This window comes from Akebia trifoliata, chromosome 5 (genome assembly GCF_017979445.1).
Source record: "Akebia trifoliata isolate Shusen 1 chromosome 5, ASM1797944v1, whole genome shotgun sequence".
Taxonomy (NCBI): domain Eukaryota; kingdom Viridiplantae; phylum Streptophyta; class Magnoliopsida; order Ranunculales; family Lardizabalaceae; genus Akebia; species Akebia trifoliata.
The window spans coordinates 1,815,816-1,833,174 of NC_141379.1; the positions used below are offsets into that span (position 1 = coordinate 1,815,816).

At 34.4% G+C, this 17,359-nt stretch overlaps 1 protein-coding gene across 9 annotated transcripts; it reads right to left on the reverse strand.

Annotated features, from left to right (window-relative positions):
• Nucleotides 1-4,430: 4,430 nt before the first annotated feature.
• LOC147400889 (Protein kinase superfamily protein) lies at nucleotides 4,431-12,447 on the reverse strand. 9 transcript variants are annotated; one of them, XM_086441941.1, is made up of 9 exons: nucleotides 12,346-12,447; nucleotides 10,376-11,963; nucleotides 9,538-9,673; nucleotides 9,362-9,450; nucleotides 9,059-9,170; nucleotides 8,843-8,949; nucleotides 8,049-8,730; nucleotides 6,546-6,678; nucleotides 4,431-4,910 (listed from the first exon to the last, which is right to left on the reverse strand). In XM_086441941.1, exons 2-7 carry the CDS (start codon nucleotides 11,893-11,895, stop codon nucleotides 8,628-8,630), a joined length of 2,067 nt encoding a protein of 688 aa, XP_086298067.1. In that variant the 5' UTR covers nucleotides 11,896-11,963; nucleotides 12,346-12,447; the 3' UTR covers nucleotides 4,431-4,910; nucleotides 6,546-6,678; nucleotides 8,049-8,627. The 9 variants fall into 9 exon arrangements, with proteins under 9 accessions (XP_086298067.1, XP_086298071.1, XP_086298070.1 ...); XM_086441945.1 differs by having other exon boundaries at nucleotides 8,049-8,454; nucleotides 8,526-8,730; nucleotides 10,376-12,400; XM_086441944.1 differs by adding an exon at nucleotides 6,121-6,190 and having other exon boundaries at nucleotides 10,376-12,400.
• Nucleotides 12,448-17,359: the final 4,912 nt, after the last annotated feature.

Here is a 17,359-nt window from a genome sequence, read left to right on the forward strand (position 1 = left end):
TTTTTTTTTTTTTTTTTAAGGATGATCTTCTCATTATAGAGATCATCCTCACAAAAAATCAGCTCAATCCGAATCTTCTAAACCATATTTTAAAATTTTATTATTATTACAATATTTTTACATATGTCCCATGATCCGTTCTTGTAGATATATGGAGGAGTTCAAGAGATATAAGCAAAAATAATGATTTTTCAAAAATATGGGTTAAAAGTTTCGGATTGAGCTGATTTTTTGTGAAGAGGATCTCTCTGATGAGAAGATCTTTACAAAAAATCAGCCCAATCTGAACCTTCTAACCCCATCAAAAGTAATTTAGAATGTGGACCGTCGTTTTTTAACTAATAATTTGTATATCACTTTTGGTGAATTTAGAAATTTCACATTGAGCTGGCTTTTGGTGAAGATGATGTTCTCATCATAGAGATCATCATCACAAAAAATTAGCTCAATCCAAAACTTCTAACTCATATTTTGACAAAATCCTAGACAACATTCTAGACAAAACATTGTCTTTAAAGGACTAAAAGTTTCAGAGTGAACTGATTTTTTGTGAGGATGTTCTCTATGGTGAGAAAAGTATCATTACAAAAAATCAGTTAATTCTGAAATTTCAAACCCTAATTTATAAGTTGAAGAATCATGAACCGTCAATTTTTTACCGTTAGTTTGTAACCACATTTCATGGGATTAGAAGTTTGAGAATTGACTAATTTTTTGTAAAGATGATCTACTCACTACAGAGATTATTCTCATAAAAAATTAGTCAATTTTGAAACATTTTAGTCATATAAGACAACTTTATCTAGAATGTTATCTAGGATTTTGTTAAAATAACATAACCTTTTACCAATCATTGTACATTTAATTTGAGGCCCTAAAGAGTGCCCAGCATTATACCAAGTTTTTTCAACCATTAGATCGCACGATTTACATTTAATTTGACAACTGTAAAGTAATTTGACTTTTAAGCATAAAAATTTAAAATAAACCCCTTGAAATTTAAAAACAAATCCCTATCCCTTCTTTTTTTTTTTTTTTTCTTTTTACCTCCGCATCTCTCACATTCATTTTGTTTTGTACGCAAACATAGAGGGTCGAAACCCTCTCACATTCATCTTTTATAGATGGAAAAGAAAATTCATGTTGTGGGTTGGGAAAACAAGTGTAAATCAGTGGCTGAAGGTCAGAACAAAGAATGGCCTTGCAAATCAGTGACTGAAACTCCTCCCTCACACACACACACATTTCTTCAATGTTCAATTAAACTAAATGGAACATACTTCTGTTAAGAAAGACAAGAAGGAATTCTTTCTCATAACAATTAACTTAAACAGGAATCTGAAAAGAATACTTCACCCATTTTGAGAATAATTTAACAAAAAAATAAAGATTTTTTTTTTTTTTGAGTCATTAATTTCTCCCTCAAGTTTAATTTAATTCAGAACTCTCAAATGGCAGCCTTTCACACCAACACTTATCATTTCCCATTAAGATGTCTGGTTTATTAGAGGAAGGATTCATCAACAACTCATCTTCTTCCCCCTCCATCTCTTGTTTTCCTTATTAATTGTCATATGAGCCTTTTCAAGAGACTCCATTTCCAATTGATGTTGAAGTTTTTCAATGTAGTGATAATGGAAACTTTGTAACCGAGAAACAAAACACATATTCATCAACCATGGTGCTTAATCTTGAGGTAAGTAATCAAGTCAATCAAAGGGAGACCACTCCATTGCAAAATAAAAGAAGAAACACAGATGGATCTTAATTGATTTCTTCTCAATCCAAAGTAAATTAGTCAATATTTGACTTGAATTCTTGTGATAGCAAGGAGAGGTGAAGCAAAGCAACGGAGGGGAGAGATCTCGACGAATGGGAGAGGGTTTCGACTCTTGTTGTTGGTGTGTGCAAGATAGTGGATGTGATTAGGAGGTAAAAAGAGAGAGAGAGTGACTTGTTTTTAATTTCGAAGGATTTAATTTTAATTTCGAAATTTCTATGCTTCAAAGTCAAAAGTGCTTTATAGTAGTTAAATTAAACGTAGAAATTTGAGAATGGGCTGATTTTTTGCAAGGACGATCTTTATAGTGAAGAGATCGTCCTCACCAAAAATCAGCTCATTGTGAAACTTCTAACCCTAGTTTACAAGTTGAAGAATCGTGGACCATCCAATTTTTTTAAATCACTTTTGATAAGGTTAGAAGTTTCGGAATTAGCTGATTTTTTGTAAGGATGACCTCCCCATCATAGAGATAATCCTCACAAAAAATCAGCCCATTCTGAAAACTCTAACTCATACATTGAACAAATGTTTGGCTCTCCTTAGGACGTTCGGAGGCCTTAAAGAGTGCCAAACATTTTTGTCAATGTATGAGTTGGAAGTTTCATAATAGGCTGATTTTTAGTGAGAATAGTCCTTATACATGATGTAGAGATCATCCTCACCAAAAATCATCCCATTCCGAAACTTCTAACCTCATCAAAAGTGATTTACAAAAATCGAACGATCCATGCTTCAACTTGTAAAGTAGGGTTAGAAGTTTCAGAATGACCTAATTTTTATCCTCACCAAAAATCAGCCCATTTCGAAACTTTTAACCCTTATTTTGAAAAATGTTGGACTCTCTTTAGGGTTTCTGTATGTATGTATGCATATGTGTGTGTGTGTGTGTGAAAGGTGTTGGAGGCCTTAAAGAGAGCCAAACATTTTTTCAATGTATGGGCCATTAGTCGTACCCAACGGTCCACATTCTAAATCACTTTTGATGAGGTTAGAAGTTTCAAATTGGACTGAATTTTTATTAGGGTGATCTTCTCATCATAGAGATCATCCTCACAAATAATCCGCTCAATCTAGAACTTCTAACCCCTATTTTGAAAAATTATTATTATTACATTATTTTTACATATGTTTTTGCATGTCCCAGGTTCATATATATATGGCCAGGATCAAGGGACATATGAAAAAACATATGTAAAAACAATGTAACATTAATAAATTTTCAAAATATGGGTTAGAAGTTTCGGATTGAACTGATTTTTTGTAAAGATGATCTCTATGATGGGGAAGATCATCCAAAAAAAAAAAATCAGTCAAATCTGAAACTTCTAAACCCATTAAAAGTGAATGTGGACCATCGATGTTTTGCTAATTTTTATCAATAATTTGTAAATCACTTTTGATGGATTTAGAAGTTTCAGATTGAGCTAATTTTTTGTGAGGATGATCTTCTCATCATAACGACTATCCTCACAAAAAATCAGCTCAATCCAAAACCTCTAACCCATATTTTGAAAAACCATTGTTTTTACATATGTTTTTACATCTGTCCCTTGAAACGCCACATACATACATACATACATATATATATATATATATGGGTCCCGTTCAGCACCCTAAGCTTTACCACACACTTTAACAAACGTGTTTTGTCTTACATGGGTTAGAAGTTTTGGAATGGGCTGATTTTTGGTGAGGATGATCTCTATGGTGAGGAGATCATCCTCACCAAAAATCAGCTCATTCCAAAACTTCTAACCCCATCAAAAATGGTTTACAAAAAATGGACGGTCCACGATTTTTCAACGTGTAAACATGGGGCTAAACATTTTGGAATGGGCTGCTTTTTGGGGAGGATGATCTTCTAATCATAGAGATCATCCTCACCAAAAATCAGCCCATTCCAAAACTTATAACCCATGTAGGACAAAAAACGTTTGTTAAAGTGTGTGGTAAAACTTAGGGTGCTGAACATTTCCATATATATATATATATATGGAAATGTTCAGCAACAAACATTTTGGCAGAACATTTTTCAAAACATGGGTTAGAGGTTTTGGAATGGGCTGATTTTTGGTGATGATGATCTCTAACTGTAGAGATCATCATCACCAAAAATCAGCCCATTCCAAAAGTTCTAACCCATGTTTTGAAAAATGTTTGTTGCTGAACGGGACCCATATATATATATATAACTGCAGTACAACACAACCTAGTATTTATAATAAGAGCCGCGATCCAGATACCCATTCCTATAAATAGAAACAGTGTCTACATGGCATGGCAAGGCATGCTTTTGTTGGAGAAGAAACACATTGTGCTGCATGTACGGCTTGGTTAGCAGACTTGGGTGTTTTTGACTCCAATTGAAGCGTGTCTATGCAAATTCTCATGAGCTGGGCACATTGGTGCAACTAAGAAAAAAAGGAATATCAAGAGTTGGTGGAGCACCAGTGAGAACTCTGATACCACAAAGAAAAACTACTAAGCTGACTCTTTTCTGATACCTGCAAGAGCACTATTTTTTTTTTCCACCATGGCTGCAAGTGTGTTTAGAAAGAACAAAAATCCTTACCTGTTCTTAGGCAAGCGTTCCACAAGGCATTATTAAAAAATAACAAAATATACATAAGATGACATTATATCAGGATAAGCAAAAGTAATAATAAATATATATCACAAATCTGGTCATGGCCTTCGACGAGTAAGAAGAATCCCCATGTTTAGCCAAATATCATTCAGTTTTATTGACATTGTGAAAGATACCGTCTTAACTGGAGACATGAATTTAGAAAGAATAAAATAGTGGAATAAGACGTGATCCAGAATGCCAACCTCATATTCAATAGGTGTAGGTATCAAGTTCAATTGCTCATTGTTCTTGAAACTTCAAGGAAAACCTCCAAGAAAGTCCCCCGCCTAATGTCAAGCCTCGAAGAAGAAAAAGGTTTTAGAATGCCTCAAGTACCTAGTACAATTCTCCACTGCCCAATTTCAATACAGTGAAAGACATGGCACCATTTTTCAAAATCTGCCACCATTGCATTTCATGATCTTCGGAACAAGACTTCAATGATCACAATGTTTACCTCTCATGGACAAACATTGAGCTGTCGAGAATGTATACAATCTGCAAAATTTCTTCAACAGTTGATACCAACTAAATGAAACAATGACTTATTTAAATGATCATCGAACGAAATCACATTCTTATAAATAAATAAAAAGTTTATTTTTACAAAAATAATAAATAAATAAATAAAATTTACAAGTTAAATGAAGTAAATAGTAATATGTTATTATAGGGGTAGAATTAAGAAAGGTACAACTGGGAAGGACCTAATAAATTCACTTTTGAAAAAGGGGAGTGAGCCAGAGAAAAAACTAGTAGGAACATTGTCATCCTCAGAAATTAGTTTTCAAAAATAGAAAACTAGAATAGGAAGGAAATAAATGGACTGCAATTGCTATGATAAATAAATATAATAAAGATGAACTTTATTCTTTCTTTTCTCCATTAATATGTTCATAAAGATAGAACAGAGAGTTGTGATTCATGAACTAATATCATGGAAAACGAACAAATGGTGAAGGGACGGATCCTTGGACAAATGGTGCACAAGGCGCAAGTGGAAGTCCACATTCCACCATGTTTGATGAGTCAGCATTTTCAGTTAAAGAGAGTGCACAATGCCACAGAAATGATGGGGAAACAATGAAGAGAAGCCATGGCGTGTGTGTGTGTGTTGATTTGAGTTGGTTTGGTTATGACTCTCCCTCCCTCCCTCCCCACAAATTGTTTCTTTATGTCCTGACCTCATCCCCTTCAAATAAACCAGAAGGCATATATAACTACTAAAAAAAGAAGGCAACAGAACAACACAAATGCACAAGAAGTTATTGTGTCAAACTCAAAAGGGGAAGTTTAAGAGGGAAATCAGTAGAGCATTCTATGTCTAAGCAAAGGGTTGACATGGATGCAGAGGTGGAAGCTTTGGAAGATGATAAGCTATCTAGTGAGATGAGCGATGGGCAAGTTGAGAAATTAATCACCTCTTCCTTTAAAAATACATAGTGGTATACAAACTATATCTTTAAAGTATCCTCGACCCAAAAAATAGGAATTTAATGGATAAGTATCCAAAAGTTTTCAAATGTTTCTCCTTTTTTCTCATTAAAAAGAATCACATTGCTTAAATTGCAGCAGCGAAAACACAACAGATCCCAAAGATGACAATATAAGAAGGGATGACCTCAACCACAAAACGATTAAAAAAATCCCAGTTGGCAAACCTATTTTAAAAGATAACTGCATACCAAACAGAGGAGCAATCACATACACTTCAAGGGGACGATGAAGCAAAGGGTGTTAAAGCACCTCTATTGAGCCAGACAAGATGAATTCAATTTCTGCAGAATGAAAAAACAATGCAGTTCTATAAATTCTTGAATGATTGAAATCCTCCTCAAGAAAGTTCGAGTGGCAGCAAAAGCTTGAACTTACTCACAACACAAATAAAGTAAAAGAACACGGGATGGAACAACACAATTTCTATCATCCAATCAGTACTTCACTAAGAGATTGGAGAAATTTTGGAACAAACAGAACAGTATTAAAGAGAAATAAACATCTGAAATCAGGTGCTACCAACACAATTAAGTAGCCACATCATGTCATCATACATGGGGGCGAGAAACTTGACAACAATACGAAACAACTCTTCCATCATATAAAAGTGGAAACGGGAGGTGGCGGGATACTGACCACAAAATAACATATTGGCAGCAAAAACTGCTGATGTTCAACCAAAAGCTTCAAAAAGTAGATCAGTAGTTATATATTGCTCAGTTTAGCAGCCATCAAAGTTCAAGCTTTCTCAAGGAAGCGACAACTTAAACTGCAGTTGTAGGGTAAAAAACACATTTTAATGGGCAGGTTCTTCCGTTGCCATTGAATTCAGAAACAAGCTAAGAAAAGTTCTACAGGTCTGAACATATTGATCTTGGGTACAAAATCAATATAGCATATTATAAATTACACAATGCTTATAAAAATTAAGGGACAGTTATCACAATTAAAAGAAAATAAACTGGAATTGTGGAAAGACCGGAGAATAAATTAGTCGTGATAATGTGACGCCCCCCCTCTGACACACGCCCCCTACACCCCCATCACAGAACCATCGATCAGTTGCATCGGGATACACAAGAAAGAATTATATTTATGCATATCCCGAGGCAATTGATCTACGGTTCTGTGATGGGGGCATGTGTCAGAAGGGGCGTCAGAAAATCATTACACAATAAATTACCCTACCAAATTGGAGATGTAAGAACTTGAGACTTAATATACCCTTGGCATTTAATTGGGGTTAGAAACATTAATTATTGTGTGCGGGTGGTCTTTAAAATGTGAAAGTTGGCAGAAAATAGTGAGAAGTACTCTCACATCCCATGCAATTGTTTCGCAATCCATTACTGTGTTGTTGCATCTTATTTACAGCAAAGTGACAAAATTCTCCGATTTTATGAAAAAGTTGCAATTAATTCACAAGACTTTCAATCGGGGATTTTATCCAAACATACATGAAAAGGTTTGAAAAATATATTTTAATGTTATATTTAATTTGAAAATTTATAATCTTATTTACTAATATGTTTAATATATGAAATATACATTTTTATATTATCCATAAGAAAGTGGACCTTTCTATTTTCTCAATTTTCCCCAACTTGCCATTTTTTTTTAATTTTCCCGAATCCTGACTTTGCCACTATGATTTACTGTGAAACACTGAAACTATTAGAGGCCCCAGCCTACAATGATATTTTTCCACGTGCAAACTAACAACTACAATTTCCATGTACAAATAAAGAAATCTGAAGCTAATTTTGGGAAGTTGCCATCATCTTATTTTTATATCTTTCAATGGACCCAAAAAAAGGGGCTAGCCCAGCTATGCAAAAGGTGCCTTAAACAAGTTCTGAAGGTTTGGTTCCTATTGCTCCATTGGAGTCATCCACACCGCCAAAGGCATCACAAATTCCTAAAATGCTTGGATATCTTGGATATGTAACTCAAGCACACCCCCCCCCCCCCCCCCCAAAAAAAAGCACTTGTTTATTTATCCATACTGCTGAGATAGCATACACTGACTCATTTATTATAGAAATATCATCACAACCACACACCACTCTTTAGGAATCGATCTTGAATGAAAGCAAAATCCCAGTCTTTCTTACACCCCAAAAGCATCGAGTAAATTACCTTTAAAGTAAAATATTTTCCATCAACTTCTCCAGGTGTGAAAAGCAAAGAACGTCCCCTCCACTTCCCACCAATCGTCTCTTGCAAAAAAATGCAAAGATTAAAAGAAACAGCGCTGAGAGTAGGCAGTAAATCTATATAAGCCATAATATTCTGGTATTCAAAATCAAGTTTTACGAGAACCGCTTACAATGAACAGATAAAAAATATATTAGATATACAAATTTCAGAAACTGTTTTCTAACAAAGAAAAGTAGAAAGTCATTATCCCACACCTTGCAAAGCAAGCAAAGATGCACTTTTTATTGATCGTTGCCCAAGGACAAAAACTATCCTGCAACAAAAATTTAATTGGTGGGAGATGCAATGGAAGAAATTCTTTCACCACCCAAATCATCTCGGAGGCCTGCTAAACAACAGCTTCAGCGATCATCAAACAAAGAATTCACAACCTCATAAACAATGCATATCTTTCACCTCAACAGCTTCGCTGCAAGCCCTGTGAGAATGTAAAGAATGGAACTCGAATAGCTTTCTTTACTCAAATAGCATAGTACACATTCATTTCTGTTAGCCCCGCTAGCCAAACAGACCACCAGTGCCTAATTCCCCTTGTTGTAATTCCCTTATCCGCTGCTCTTCTAATGGATCTGGGCTCTTCATAATTGTACGCCGCCGCCGCCTAATAATAACATAAACAAAACTTGAATGTCAAAAATAAAAACTTAGATGTGTGAGGTAACTGTTTGAAAATTTATCTATGTAGCTGCTGCTTGGTTGTCAGAGTGGCATACCTATCTTGAGCATGTTGAGCGGGAAATGTTGGCATAAAATCTTTCGACTTGGGAAGAGGAACCTCACGAAACCACTCATGGTTAACAGCGTCTTGTGCTGTTATGCGCTGCATTAAATAGTAACAGGGCTCAATTAGCACTATTATCAGGCAAAGGCATCAATTATAGTGAAAGATGTGACAGCCCTAACATATATTTACACTAGATAAGAATTACCTTCTCAGGGTCATAAGTTAGAAGTCTATTCAACAAGTCAAATCCGGCATCAGACAGAATTGGGGATCCGGTAAAAGATGTAGGAGGGAATTTCTTGCGCAGTAAGTTGTACCTGAAAGAAACGCGTCACTGGTAACAATAAACATGCAATACACGTGTGCAACTGAAAAATGCCACCAAGGCAAACAGAAAACCTGACCAGAATCACTCAAAGATGGAAGCCTGGGAAAACAGTTGCAAGAATAAGAACACGGCTTGTTTGAAATAGAAAGAAAATTAGAAACATAGAAAACATTAACTTACTTGTGCTTAACAAAGTTAACCTTGACCCCAGCCAATTTGGAAAAACCTGGCCAAATCGTCTCATTTGGTGTGCCAAGTACTCTGAAGATCTGCAATTAAGAAGAATAAGACTAAACTAATGAGACCAGACAGACAAAGTTAAAGATAAGTAGAACATTCAGAAGAACAGAGGTTACCTTGTCAAGCTGATCAACTTCACTTTTCCCACTGAACAATGGTTCTTTAGCTAAAAGCTCGGCCATAATACAACCCAACGACCACATATCAATCGCTGTTGAATACTGTTTCACTCCTAATAGAAGTTCAGGTGCCCTGCAAAGTATATACCATAACTACATGAGATCGTAGAGAAAACTGCAGATGCCCATAAAAGATAATAGAGAATATTGAAAAATCAAGGATTAAATAAAAGGTTAAAAAGGGATGAAATTTTGACTATACTAGCAATGAAAAGCACAAAAATCCACTAACCCAAAATAATCTGAACATAAATGTTATAACAGAGACATGACCAGAAGCAAAATACTACAACCATGTCAGTAAGCAAACAAAAATAGAGTAAGCCCCCGTTCATTGTAAATGTGTACTTATAATTAACCCTAATCACCAATGCGAGGGAATTTATCTGTTGGACAGTGCACTTTAGAACCAAGAAAAGAATGACTGCGTATTATAGCACTATGCATGGTCATCTGACATTAACTACAAAAGGAGCCCAAACCCCAATTTGGATGAGCAAAGCCATAATAATGGAAGATATCACAAGACAACACACAAAAGAGACTAGAGAAAAAAAAATCACTGCAAGAAGCGGATTTCTGCATTGCTGCACAAATATATATCATATTAATATGGATTGAATTTGAATTGAACGGGCCACTAAAAACCATATTTTATAGGTATATAGGGATGATGGAGGGTTTTTTTCACTGGTAAAGAAAGAGAAACATCACAGAACTGTCCTAGAAAAAAAAATGCAAGCAGTTCATGGAGAGAGTTTTGAGCTCAATTTACCTGTACCATAAGGTAACCACCAACTGAGTATAGGGCTTCAAAGGGCTGCCATATTGACGAGACAATCCAAAGTCACAAATCTTCAGCTCACCCCGGTTATTTAAGAGAATATTTGAAGTCTTCAAGTCCCGATGGAGCACCCAATTATCATGAAGATACTCAACACCCTCCAATAGCTGTAACAACAGACATTTAACTTCACTTTGACTAAAGGGCTGCTTCATCGTTTCCATAAGCCCTTTAAGATCATGCTCCATGTACTCCATAACCATATAAACATCATCAAAATTTTTCCCCATGACTACTTCCTTAACGTCCACAATAGATGGGTGATGGGACAACAAAAGTATATTAATTTCCCTCAAAGAAGTCAAAGGGAAACCTTCTCTTTCTTTCTCCATCTTCACCTTCTTCAGAGCAACAACTTCCCCACTTCTCTTATCTCTAGCTCTAAAAACAACACCATAAGTGCCTTCATCAATCTTGTTGAGTCTCTCAAACTCATGAACACTACGACACCCCTGAAGCATGTTTAAATTTCTTTGTGGCCGACAAGATCCATTTTCCCCATCAGAATCATCTTCTTTGTCTATCTCCATACCATTCTTATCCAACTCATTCTCAGGGAATTCGCCTTCGCTGGAAGACCTAACACGGTGGTTTCCTTCATCAGATTCTGATGATTTGGCATGAGATCCTCCTGAGTCCTCTCTTGTGAAAGCAACCACCTTTTTCCTTCTTGTATGCACTCCATCGCCGGAAACTTCATCTTCATCCTTAACTGCCCACCGTGAGGCTGAGATATTGCGTGTTGGGGCAAATTCTTCCTCTCTCAGGAATCCATGTCCTTGATCACTACTCCCGTGCCTCTCCTCAAACAATGAAGATGATAAGCCCACCGACAGCTCAGCTACAGCAGACCCAACTGAACAAGGAACAACTATAGGCTTGGCAGGTGAAAGCTGTGAGCCATGAAATTCTTTAGGTTTGATTGGAGGTATCTTAGACAGCGTAAGAGGCGGATGAAGGGGAGAACTTGTTGGGGCAACCCAATTTTTCAAAAAATTGCTTGTTTCCTTCTCCTCTCTATCCCAGACAATAGGAGAAAACTTGCGCTTCTTACCCGGGGACTGCCGGACGTCATTTTCAGACTTCAAAGCTACCTTATACGTAACCCTCGATTCAGAAACAATGGCACCATCAGACCCATTTCCACTTGATAGTTCACCTGGTTCTCGATCAACTATACTATCAGAAACCCCACTATGTCTGTGCTCACTATTCGAAGATGAATAGTACCCGCCATTAATTACTTCTTTCTCTTTGATATCCTTCTCTCTGACCCTAAACCTATCCTTTCCATCCCGTTCTTTGCTTCGTTCAGTTTCACGATCACGACCTTTGTGATAACGATAATATTCTTCTTTGGAGTAATAAAAGTTTCTCCTTGTAACATTGAGATCGGACTCACGGTCTCTGAACTCGTTATCACGGTAACCCCCATGTCTTCCTGCCGCCATATATGCCCTAAAACTTTGGTTCTCCTCGAATTCGAAATAAAACCCAGAGAGAACACAGAATTGAAACCCTAACAAGATAAAAATACCTCTGAATTATTCAAATTAAGAAACCAACCCTAACCCTAATCAATCACCAATTCCTCACGAAAAGCTTATTGATTCTTTGAAAAAAAAAAAAAACTAGATTCACGTACACGAATATAAAACCCTAGAAATCCAGACGAAAATAGTCGAGGAAATCAAGCGAAAAAAAAACAACGGACAACTGTTCGCGAATCCGTAAATCAAGAATTCTCTTAGATAATCAGAATACGAAGCGAGAAAAGGGAGATCAACAGCAGAACCCTAGAAATCGAGTTGTTAAGAAACCCTAGAAATTTGATCTCTCTACCTCGACTTACGAAAAGGGATTTTACAAGCAAAAGAGCCAAACAAGTGGGAAGAGCGTACCCAAATCCGAAGAACGAAAGAAGACTTCCAACCAAATCGTAAAGCGAGGCGCGTGGCTCTAAGCCACTCGTATGGCTTTTTATAAAGGAGAGATTGATCCCGCGTAATAATATATAAAATTGGTAATTCCTCCTTGAAATGTATCATATATTATAAAAACCCCGTTAATACAGCCTGGAACCTGGAGTTAGAGTTAGAGTTAGTGTTAGAGTTAGGCGGTGTTTGTTTGCGCTATTTTTCAGTGCTTATTGCTGAAAAAAATTAAATTCAGCACTTTTATCAAAATAGCGCGTTTGTTTACTTGTGCTTATTGCTGAAAATAAGTGAAAAAAATTCAGCACTATTTTGATGCTGAAAAAAAGTGCTGAAGCGGTAAGCACTTCGCTTTTTTCAATACGGACAAGTATGCCCTTTATTTTTTTGAGCATGGACAAGAATGCCCTTATTCTTAAAAGGATATTACCTCTTATATCCCATGGATAAGTATATAAACACCCCACAAATTAATAAACCCACACCATAGCTAAATTATTTTGTCTTATATGGGTTAAAAGTTTGGAATGAGTTGATTTTTGGTGAGGATGATCTCTACAATGAGGAGATCATCCTCACAAAAAATCAGCACATCTTGAAACTTCTAACCCTATCAAAATAAGTTCAAGAATCGTAAATTGTCCTTTTTTTTTTTTGAAAACTATTTTTAACGAGTTAGAAGTTTCAAAATAGGCTGATTTTTTGTGAGGATGATCTCTAAACCATATAAACCATCCTCACTAAAACTTTGCTCATTCCAAAAACTTTAATCCATATAAAACAAAATAAAAAATGGTTATAGTGTGGGTTGCCCTTATTAATTCATAGGGTGCTTTTATAATTACACATCCTTTATTTCCATCGAAAATTATTCATCCAAAATTAAGTTCTTTTTAAAGTTGATTTCAAATTTTAATGACTTGTATGACATTATTATTTTTAATTTGAAATTTGTGGGCTTTTATAAATATAAATTATTATTTATAAATTGAAGATTTGAGTATTATTTATTATTTAATAATAAATTGTATTTTAATTTTATAAGAAATAATATATTTTATTGTGTTTGATAATAAATAAGCATTTGAAACATACAAACAATGTATAATATGATTGTAAGGGTAACAAAGACAATTTATCAGTTTCAGCAATGTGTAACAAACATGATTCAGCATCTAAACAAACAACTTTTTCAGCACTTAAATTTAGCGCTTATAAGTTTCAGCGCTTAATGCTATTCAGCACTTATTTTTTTTAGTTTAACAAACAGCACCTTAGAGTTAAGTTGGACTTGGAACTAGCGCCAACCCCTCTACTTCAACTGATCCAAGTCGTTGACCAATGTCAAGGATATCGATCTAGTCAATCATAGATGGTCAATCACCCATTTATAGATTAATCAAAAATATCTAAATACCCTTATTTTCAATATCTTTTACTTTAAAAAAAAATTGAATAATGATTTTTTAACTAGAAAGTCTTGACTCGGTCAATACTCGACTAGCGATGTGCATTTGTGTATCCCAAGAAAACAGATCTATGATTCCATATTCATAACACGTCAGTCAAGCATTGATCGAGTGAAGACTTTATATCAACATTCTTAAAAAATTATTATTTTCTTAGAATCGTGATTAATCAACACGGCAAAATATACACGATTTTGTTTGTGGATGTTGTGGCAAGGGCATTGAACCATTGATCTTATTCTTTGAGATACGCAAGGAAAAAAGATCAACCAATGCCATATCATCTGCGTATGTTTCATCACGCCAATTTATCATTAATCTTATTCTTAAGGTTTTGTGGTTAAATTAGATAAAATCTTTAGTCGAAAATGAAGGTAAAAAAATAGATATCCATGAACTTAAAGCATGATTTGAGATCAAGTTGTCCAAATCATCTCGATCTCTTTTAACAACGATACGGATATATACGATGTCTCAACATCCATCTCATCTCATAAGATAAATGAGATGTCTGGAACAATCTTGTAGATTTTAATTAAAATAAATTTTTTTATATTTTAAATATTTATTATATAAATAAATATGATTTTATGACTAAACATATTTTTATTTATCTTATTTTATTATAAAATTATAATTATTTTAATTTAAATATATATAAATCAATCAATATAAATCAAGTTTAATGGATTTTCTCCTTTGAGATGAGTTGACTCATCCAACACATCTCGATCTCGTCCATGGACGAAATGTCAAACCAAGTTTCGAAACTATGGGTTAAAGGGATAAAAATGGAGAGTTTTTGTTATATGCGTAATACGAGGATATTTAAGTTATTATATGTAATTGATAATCTTACTATTTGTTCTTCATTTTCTGTTTTTTGTAATAATACTCCTCATATCCTATTTCGGATGCATCAGTTTGAATTATCTTGGGTAGTTCAGGATTCTGGATATGTAAACAAGGTAGTACCTTTACGGTTTGCTTAATTTTTTGTACTGCAAGCGTATGATTTGTAGTCCATATCTTTTTGGGACTATTTTTCTTTGGGGTTTTTAAGAAATCGAAAAGAATTTTGCGTTCTGCTTTTAGATTGTTTATAAAATTGAGGACATAATTAAGACATCCTAAAAATCTTTGTAATTATTTTTTATCTGTAATTTCATCAGGAAATTTGTCAGCAAGTTGAATAACGCGATTTATAGGAATATAAGTTTTATTTTCTAAAGAGAATCCTAAAAATTGGATTTTTGTTTGAAAAATGTTGATTTTTCTTTAAGAAAGAACTAACCCATTTTGCAAGATTGCTTTTTTAAATATGTAAAGATGTTTCCAATGAGAGTCTATGTTGTGAGAGAATATTAGGATATCGTCTATATAGACTAATATGAATTTTGAGAATTTTGAGAATATATCGTTCATCATGTTTTGAAATTCATTTGGGGAGTTTTTTAGTCCGAATGGCATTACGTTCCATTCATAGTGTCCAAATGGAACAGTAAATGTTGTTTTATACCTATCATTATTTCTTATTTGTATTTGCCAGAAACCAGATTTTAGGTCAAATTTTGAAAAGACATTAGCTTCTATTAGGCGATCAATAAGGTCTTGTTTGTTTGGAACGGGATATCGAATTGATTGTAGTACTTTGTTAAGGGGTTTATAGTTTATTACGAGTCTGGGAGCCCCTCTTTCTAATTCTGCTGCGTTTTCAACATAAAAAAGCAGCACAATTCCATGGTGATTTTGATTTCCTTATTAATTTTTTATTGAGGAGATCTTGGATTTCTTCTTTACATAATTCTAGAAATCGAGAATTCATTTGGATAGGTCTGGCTTTTGTAGGAATATCCTTCTCATTAAAAGGGGCCAATGTATTTCTTCAAAGGGACTCAAGTTTTTTCTGACCTTTCTCCGACCTTTCTCCGACCTATCTCCGACTACTCTCCGACCTTTCTCCGACTACTCTCTGACCTTTCTCTGACCTATCTCAAACTATTCTCTGACCACTCTCCGACCTATCTCCGACCACTTTCTGGCCTTTCTCCTACCATTCTCAAACCAAATCAAATATTCAAAATCCAATCTTTCAAAAGTAAATCAAATATTCAAAATCCAATCTTTCAAAAGTAAATCAAATATTCAAAATCCAATCTTTCAAAAGTACAAAGATCTTTCACAAAACAAGATTTGTTCTCCGATCCTGAAAATTGGTATCAGAGCCAAGTTTCAAAAGTGAGTGTAAAGGTATGTTTTATATGTATTCAGTGTTTAAATTTTTAAGATTTCATCTTTGTTTCTATTCATTTCCTGTAAGTTTAATTTTCTTTTGACGACTTTAATATCGTTTTTATAAAAACTAAAAGAAATAAAACTTCTTTATCTAGGCTCGAGGTTTCCTAATCAAGTAGTAAATCTCTTAAACCTTCTGTTTCTGGTGAGTAGTAAAACCTTGACCAGTCACTAGATAACAAGTTTTATAATTTAGTTTTAAATGGAAATGATTTTAAAACCTTTTAAAAGAAAATTACAGATAGAAAATATTTCTTCTCAACCTGAAACAATAAGATCAATCTTTATCAAACAAAATGACGAAATATCTTATGAAAATATTGAACAATCCATAAAAAATTGGACAATTCCAAAAGTTCCTACAAAAGAAATTTATAAGGATAAGTCAAAACTAAAAAATGATTATATTATTAATACTATAGAACAATCCTTACCAATATCAACAAAAATAGAAAATATATCTTTACTACCTCACAATCTGCTAGAAAAACTTCAAAATAAAAAATATAACTATATTCATTTCGGCCTAATACAAGTTGCCATAGTCCCATTAACAAAACAGGCATTAATACTTTCACCTTAGCACATGTCAGAGATAGAAGACATCTTAAATTCTCTGATCAATTAATAGGAATGATTCAAGCTCCTTTAAATGATGGACCAGTTTTCTTTAACTGCTTCCCAAATTTCTCGGTAATATTGACAAACCCAACAATAACAAAATCTTTAACTCTAGAAGTTCAAACCAAAGGATTTAATATGCCTAATTCAGAAAATATTTCTATAATCTACAGAATTTATTATAAATCTATGATGTCACTTATACCAAATGTTGCTTATCAAAGTCAAACAAAAGGTTTAACAACCTTGTTTCTAACAAATTTTAGAAACATAGTGATAACCCCAAAACAAATTCAATGGGATAGTATAGATCTAAATAACTCTTGGAAAATAGAAGAAGCACAAGAACCCATCCCTAAAGAAGAAGACCAAATTGAAAGCATAACCGAACACCCAGATGGAACAATTGAAATAAACTTTGAAAACATATGTCAAAAGAATTATATGATTTCAAGACCTTCTACTAGTTCTTCTTCAAGAAAATCGTTTGATCAAACCTCTAACAAAACATATAATACAGTTCCCACTCATATATCGTATCCCATCTATACAAAACAAAAAGAACAAACAGAACCAGAATATAATCCCACAGAATC

Coding starts and splice junctions, on each gene's coding strand:
- LOC147400889 (XM_086441941.1), bottom strand. CDS start 11,895: ATGGCGGCAGGAAGACATGGGGGTTACCGTGATAACGAGTTCAGAGAC. Junction 9,451..9,537: donor AAGTTGATCAGCTTGACAAG/GTAACCTCTGTT, acceptor TCTTAATTGCAG/ATCTTCAGAGTACTTGGCAC. Junction 8,950..9,058: donor TAACTTATGACCCTGAGAAG/GTAATTCTTATC, acceptor TATTTAATGCAG/CGCATAACAGCACAAGACGC.